We start from the raw sequence: 7775 nt of genomic DNA on the forward strand, positions 1-7775 counted from the left end.
ACTTGTGTGGGCTTGCAATTTAGAAATGTAGCTAATTACCTCAGGCGAGTAATATTAAGAAAATTATTCATTACTTGCCCAATTATACTTTTGGCCAAAATATAGCATGTCCGCTTTCTTTATGGCATAAACAACTGATCTAAAAAGGAAACAAAAGTAAGAGATACAAGTTAATCTGAGTGCCATTGTCAAGCGTACGAAGTTGAACAAAGATCCCTGAGGTTTCAATGTATATGCGTAGCAAACAGTGTACACAAGCTGTGCATGGGCTTTGAACTTTTGTCACTTTCCAAGTAGTTTTATTACTTTTCAAAAGTGATAGTAATGTGATGTCATTAATTTCGGGCAACTATAATTTGTAATGAGACTCAATTACGGTTTAGAAACGTAACTATTAATTTCAGTTAATTGCTTTTTAGGAGCAATATTGTCATATCTGGGGCGCTGCGAACATGCAATGCAGGCATAGTTTTCAAGTATGTGGGAAATTCAGTACTGACGGCAACCAAAGTCCAGGCCTGCACTGGAGACACAGTACGCACCTAAGTCGCTAAGCCCGCGCAGTTGTGTCATCGGTTCTAGTGAGAGCAGGAAATGAGACATCGCCAATTTTCAGGACGAACTTTATTGCTTCCGCATGGTGTCGCTGCGCACTGTAAGTTCCTTGATGCTTGCCCGCGGAAAATTTATCCGCCATACGGAACGCCTGAAAATAGAAAAAAAAAACGAGAAAAATGTCATGGTTGTTTCTGTAAACGTGCACTTAAATAGGCGTAACTTATATCCTTCAGAAGTCAAAGTGAAGAAAACACCGCCATGTGTTGCGACGTCGGTAGCATCAAATGCAATGACGAGAAAGATCGCGCAAGTCTCCAAGCGCGATTATGTCCGTATAAAAAATACCTCGACGAATTGTGAAGCCTTTGGCACACCGTGGAAGAAATGTTTACGTGCGAATGTTTTCGCAATAGTAGTGTCGTTGAGTTATGTAGAATATTTTTTTTTGTTTCGTATAAGACTTGCGCACCTCCACGCATCAAGTACTTTTCTTTCATTTTTGATCCCTCTTTCATGCTGTTGTTGAACGCTTATTAGGCCGCATTAAATAGAACGAGGTCGAAAAGTTTATTCTCGACACACTGCCCCTTTTAGTGACACTCTTCAATGTGTACAAGCTAGAAGGCACACCACATGAATAACGATGAACCGTCGCGATCAAATCTGAGAAGTTCTGCACTCCTGCTACGAGAAGTAACAGCCATTGGTATTATAAGCCTTTTCTCCCACAAACGTGCCATGACTTCATAAGGAGCGAACGTCGTGAGTAACTGTGCACTCCGTATACGTTCGCGACATCGAGAAGAGATAATGTAATAGCAGATATACCAATATATGTATATTCGAGAAGGAATCTATTCTAAGAACATGTTTTCAAAATTTCTTATTAGAAGTACGAATGTCTTTATGCAGAGAAAATCATCCTTGAAAATTGTGAGTAGTGCTGAAGGCAGATGCTACGACGAGGTTTACTCACATCTGCGGCCGCCACGGCAGTGGTACCCTGGTCCACATCGGCGACCCTAGAGTTAATAAAAGTGAGCACAACATTAGATCCTGGCAATAGAAGGCAATGCACCCGATGTGGCTATTGCCAAAGTTGACTACTTTTGTGGCAAGTTTTCTCAACGCCAGCGTAGTCGTCAAAAATTACTTTCATTTGCCTTTTGTGACGGGAGATTCCACTGTAGCCATAAGATAAGTTCTTTTCGTCTAGTTTCCCTGGCTATAGTTAGCACTCTATCCGTGACCTGATAAATAGGGCTATTATCTTTGACAGCTTATTGATTGTTGATTATTGATACATGCGGTAAACTTCTACGCACGTAGCTATACAGATCCCAATACTCCTTCCAGGCCCGCATGTTCTTGTATGTTCATTATTTATCGCGTACTCGTCCTATACGGTGGCATATGTGTACTGCCGAGATATTTACGTTCGATTATTTTTCTGGTGTTTCCTTTTTTTTCGCATAAACTGCATTGGCCTATTTTTTGACTTGTAAATTTGTAGCCGTTGTGTCAAGAATTCTGGACTACTCGCAAGAACTTGTCTTCTGTGTCCTTTATTTTTAAACATATCGGACTGGTTTTCCTTAAGATGTTTTTATTCTTATCGCATGATCAGAATGGAAGATAAGCCACGCCCCTTTAAAACACCAGCTTCGCCTTACATACATTTAAATTTTAGCAAGGACGAAAGTATCAATCGCTTGAGTGCGAATTGCAAAGTTATGGTGTTTTGTGTGATACGTTTACGCGTTCTGGAATGCGATACGGAAGAGTAATTATCATATACCGTACGAAAGTAGAAATTCTTTGTTCTAACGTATTATCCGCTCATCGATCCATTCGTTAATCTAGCTTTTATCCAACTTCAAAATGAGGAAATGTTTTTTTTTTTTTCTGACTTCCCGTTCCGCTTTTTCGACGGTGTCGTCAAATATTTTTCTTTTATTCTCTCTGTTCGATTCGTATGAACTTCTGTGTGTACGAGGTACGTAAGAAAAATTTCACTTCCGCAGTAAACGCAGACATGTTCACAACTTCATCTTATGAGAAACTTATTTTGCTTCATTTTGTAGACTTGGTAACAAGCTGTTGAGTCACTGCTGCGCAAAAGTAAGTGTAAACATCAAAGTTTGCTGCAGATTCAGACTCCAACCCAACGGGCAAGCATGGATAGTAACTATTTGTGATGGCTCGTTGGTGCTTGCATCGGAGAAAGATTTTAAGCTGGACTGCGGGATAATCCCGAAGCGAGGAAGAATAACTGGCTGATTCGCTTTTAATTTCCATTTTGCTTGTTTGTTTCATGCGCAAACTGCTACACAAATTGTCAAGTCGCTGCATGTTTTTTTTTTTTTTGTTTGTTTAAGCAGGGTGATGGGATAGTCATGACATAAGGAAGAATAACTGACTCATTTCTCCATTTTGATTTCCCCTTTTGCTTGTTCGTTTTATGCGCCCATTGCTACATTGCTAACTTTCAGTCGCCGTGGTATTCCAGAAAATCAAAACGTTAAGAGCGAGAACTGATAAGGCTGAACAAGAAAGGCAAGCTTACGTTGCAGTACCCTCCTCCACCTCCACCTCCAGGGTAGCCGCCTCCGCCGCCTGGATAGCCACCGCCTCCGCCTGGATAGCCACCGCCTCCGCCTGGGTAGCCACCACCACCATGCGGGGGGTAGCGACCCCCGCCTCCGTGCGGCGGGTAACGGCCTCCGCCGCCATGTCGTTGGCAGTACGCCAAGCACACTGAAAATACAAGACGCGCGTTGCAAGTACCTCGTACTCCTACAGCATATAGCTCTCTAAACAGCGTTTCTGCCTCTAGGTGTTAAATACCAACCTTCAAGATCCGCGAGGCCGAGGGTGGCCTCACACTATCAAAGCAATGATTGCTTATCTCACGCACTATACCACTTTATTCCAGTGTCGTACTGGCGTTCAGGGACGGTCCAAACAGGAACCTGCGGCCGCGATAGCTACGCTTCGATCTCTTGTTGCTCACCTGATTTGGATTTCAGTATTTGTCAGTTTTTCTTTACTCATTTTCTGTTGTGTTCGTGAGAAATTGCATTACTTTCCTCTTCGTGACTCCTCAAACTTCCCAAGTTTCCGTTGAACTCCTTCCCTCTTAACAACATATCTGGGATATATTTGCGCTCGTGAGCCACATGAATTAAGAAAGCGAAAACACGTTGACAGCTCTGTCGGGAACAGACACAGTGGTCGCACCTCAGTGGTCTTGCCTATACTATGACTCTACCCAAAAGCTCATTAGCCAATACCTATATGGATTAGACAATACATGAAATTACAAAGCTGATTTTACTCGGCAGGAAAAAAAAAACATTGCAGTGCCGCCCACGACTAGCAACGTCGTTTACTTATGCAATATGCTGAAATCGGTAAGTTGGCAGGATTATTTTCCTAGCGAAATATCCCGTTCACAAAAAGCTTTCTCGTTCTAAGCGCGTTCATCATTCCTCATTTCAGCGAAGGTGCCCGGGCACCTCAAGGGCTTTTCAAACATTACTGCGGGAATGTCACGGCCTCACTGCAAGCTCTGTGGTGTACGGAGAGAAAGGGACAAACGAAAGAAACGCAGGTTCGTGTTTTGAATGGAAAGAATTGTTTGCTGTTCTGGTCTATGGTCGAGGCTGTGTTGTTGGCAAATACATTGCTCGCGCATGCGCAACAGCAGTAAAAATTTTGCAATGTGTTGATTTGAATAGTGGACGTTGCTAACTGCGACAGTTCTCATGTATATCGTAGCGAAATTGTATGTTTCACAATGCAAATTGTGCGGCACGTAGGTTTGTTTCACTTTGGTGAATTAGGCATTAAGCACATGCGTTGACGGATGTTTAGTTATGCTCAAGAATAAACACGTCCGCCCAGCTAAGCTACGAATAGACCCTTAGCTACAAGTCATGAGTACTGAGCCTGTACATGAGCGCCGAAGAACTAACTGTTGCAAAGCACACTTTGAATACAAGAAGGTCTTAGGTTTATTCAGATTTGGTATATTATCAGTGCACCTACGTACTTAAGGCGTACGTACTTTATGTACTTAAACTTATTTACTGTTTTCGTCCTTCCGATCCCGCTTGAACGCGGCCTGGTGTCGAAATGTGAACCTCGGACCCAGAAGCATGGACGCCGCAACCATTAAGATGTTTGGCGGGAGGCTCAGTTACTTCTTTATTTTACGCTTCCTGTCGATTTCGACGACTTGCGCTAGCTTTCATCTGGTCGTTTGACCTGAACATAATCTGCCTCCGATGCAACGTAGGTGGCTCGTATTGTCTGATCCCAGACTTCTGCGTGCAACGCTGTTATTTTCATTTTATGAAGAACTGCAATCAAAAAGGGTGCTTGAGAATCAAAGCACGATACTCTTCAGGCATGGTCAAACTCTTGCAAGTGTGAAATTCTTGCAAAAATGTATGGCGCCTTTGGAGTATTCATTGATGAAGTGTTTGGTTATCAGGCGGCCAGACGTTTCAAAGTTTGTCCGGGGCTACAAAATTCGAAGCACAGGAAATGAAACTTACACCTATTTTTCACTCGCAGGAGATATTACAGAAAGCTCCGAATAATAATAATATATGTGGTTTTCCACGCCAAAACCACGATATGAGGCTTGCCGTAGTGGAGGGCTCCGGAAATTTCGACCACCTGGGGTTCTTTAACGCGCACCTAGATATATAGTACACGGGCCTCTAGGAATTTGCCTCCATCGAAATGTGACGGCAGCGGCCGGGATCGAACCCGCGACTTTCGTGTCAGCATCTGAGCACCGTAAGCACTGTACCACAGCGACAGTTAGAAAGATCCAAAATGTCCCTGTCCGCGAGATTTTCAGGACTCACCCATAAATAGTACGAGCGCCAAAACGAGCACCACTCCTTTGGATCCCATGACGACGGTAAGGGAACCGGACAGGTCTCAAAACGGAACGAGACTGACCACGGCTGACCCTTGTCGGGGTCCTTTTCAAGGGCACCGTCAACAACGCCACACGAGCCGGGTGGTGGCGGAGAGGAGGGTGACGTATCGATAAGGCACATAGAGGATTGCGTCCGCGCTCGAAAAATCCTGTTTTCGCCGTCCAATGCCTGGTCAGAGACCTCTAGTGCTGATCACCCCTACCGCTGAACTATCTTGTCTTCGCCGACGGCACTGGCCAGTGAGCAAGGCGGAACAACCGGATCCTGAAGATTCCCTGTCACTGCATAGGAACAGTTCATTCGCTCGTGCGTTACGTCACACGTGGCCCCGCATCGGGGCAAGTTGGGCGCATTGGTTGGCCGAGATGACGGGGCCTGGTGGGGTGTCTGGTGGGTTGTCTGGACGTAGGTTGCGCAGTACAAATCAACACAGGTTACCACGTTTCAACTGTCCTCAGGCGAGCTTTCGCAATTTTACGCGCAACGGGAGGATCAGTTGCGGTGCCGAGCATTGCGGAAACCATTTAAAATTCTGCGCAAGTACACTGCAGGCGTGCATCTTCGGCATACCAGAAACACGATTCACTGCCTACAACTAAGGATGAACGGAAGAAGCGGAAGAGATGCTATCACTTTTATTTTTGAGGGAGAGGACAGCGTCTTGCTTCAGCAAGGCAATAAAACAGCAGTCCACGTGTCGCAGATTACGTGCTGGTTATTCTGGCAAACAGAAGGAGGGAAAGGACAGATAAGTTTATTTCTGGCGTCCTTGAAAACATTTAAATAAGAAGTGAAACAGGCCGTGGAAGTCAAGCTATGTCGCGCACACGTACTACGAGTGCGAGCCTCGGCTTAGGAGCACGTGCAAGGCCAGATAAAAGGTTCTTTATTACGCACGTCTCTTGAAGGTGTATCTACAGCTTGGGCAATTCGGCGCTCGGATAAACAACCGCGTCGACATAAAACCTAAGTTTTCTTTGTCTGTTTCTCTTCATCACAATCAAATGAACTTCTAATGAGATGCCAAATGCAAAGCAATGTTCTCTCTAGACCCTCAAGCGTGTTCTCTTGGAAGAAAATTGTTTCAACAGCGAAGCTGTTTAGCAAATTGCTCCTTCTCCGGCGGACCAAAAAACTATCATCATCATAAACGGCTATGTGCCGCAGAAACCGGGTAAATCTCGCGTCTCATTATCATAAACGGCTATGTGCCACAGAAATTGGGTAAATCCAATTACCCACGACTGGTGCAATGAAAGTGAAGAAGGCAACAGTTAGCCCAACAAAAAGAAAGAGAGAAAGAGAAAGAAAGAGGTAGAGAGAAACAACGAGAGAGATAATAAAAGCCTTGAATAGTATAGTATAGCAAGGAGGTGAGAAAGGTAAGTGAGGGTGAGGAGGAGGGAAATACATATAGAAAGAGATAGAAAGAAGTAAAGAGACAGATAGAAAGAAACAGGCACGAAAGGGTTGTATGTGCACTAAGTTTATATGTACACGTCTCATAGAATTTTTTTGTTACTAAGATCACAAAACGACAATCTTGGCCCTAAAGTGTAGCGGCGAACGCTTGAACAGACGCCAGGAACTGTTATAGATGATTTTCTGTTTAAATGAGATTAGCCTCGCATTAGTTTACTGGAGAGCTGATAGTCGGTGTACTTTCCATTCATTCTGTGCGTTTACCAGGTCTGTAGCCAGGAATATTTTTCGGGGGGGGGGGGGGGGGGGGGGGGGCACTTGCTCAAAACGTTGTCTATTTGAGAAAAATGCCTATTTTTATTATTTATTTTTGGTGAAAACACGTACTTCACCAAAACTTCGGGGGGGGGGGGTGTAGGTCCGGATCCCATGAGTAAAAAAAAAAAAAGTGTAGGTCCGGATCTCATGAGTTACCTCCCGGTAATGTTCAGTTGTTGTCGGGGGGGGGGCCTAGCCCCCCCCCCCTGCTACGAGCCTGGTGTTTACTTATGCGTAAGCTATCGTGGCATAGTTGCGTGATTCAGTTGAGCGATATGTATACAGGAATATTGCAGGGAAACACTGGGTGCATTGCTTTCTCCGCCTTTGTGCATACGCGTTTATTTTTAGTTTCACAGGACACAGACAATTTAAATTATGTCTTTTTAAGGCCTAAAATCTTAGCAGAATCATGGGATGTGAAGTGATGCAGTGATGGGCACCACCCGCCACTTATATAGGGATCGAACGGATGACCATATGCCAAGATGATCGACTTTGTGAACGGCAGTTTCAGAG

General features: G+C 44.4%; 1 protein-coding gene across 1 annotated transcript; it reads right to left on the reverse strand.

Annotated features, from left to right (window-relative positions):
- Positions 1-605: 605 nt before the first annotated feature.
- Positions 606-5880, reverse strand: LOC119398014 (major prion protein-like). The gene is made up of 4 exons (XM_037665283.2): positions 5439-5880; positions 3125-3315; positions 1535-1580; positions 606-706 (listed from the first exon to the last, which is right to left on the reverse strand). The coding sequence occupies exons 1-4, from the start codon at positions 5485-5487 to the stop codon at positions 687-689; spliced, it is 306 nt and encodes a 101-aa protein (XP_037521211.1). The 5' UTR covers positions 5488-5880; the 3' UTR covers positions 606-686.
- Positions 5881-7775: the final 1895 nt, after the last annotated feature.

Source organism: Rhipicephalus sanguineus, chromosome 6 (assembly GCF_013339695.2).
Source record: "Rhipicephalus sanguineus isolate Rsan-2018 chromosome 6, BIME_Rsan_1.4, whole genome shotgun sequence".
Classification (NCBI taxonomy): Eukaryota; Metazoa; Arthropoda; class Arachnida; order Ixodida; family Ixodidae; genus Rhipicephalus; species Rhipicephalus sanguineus.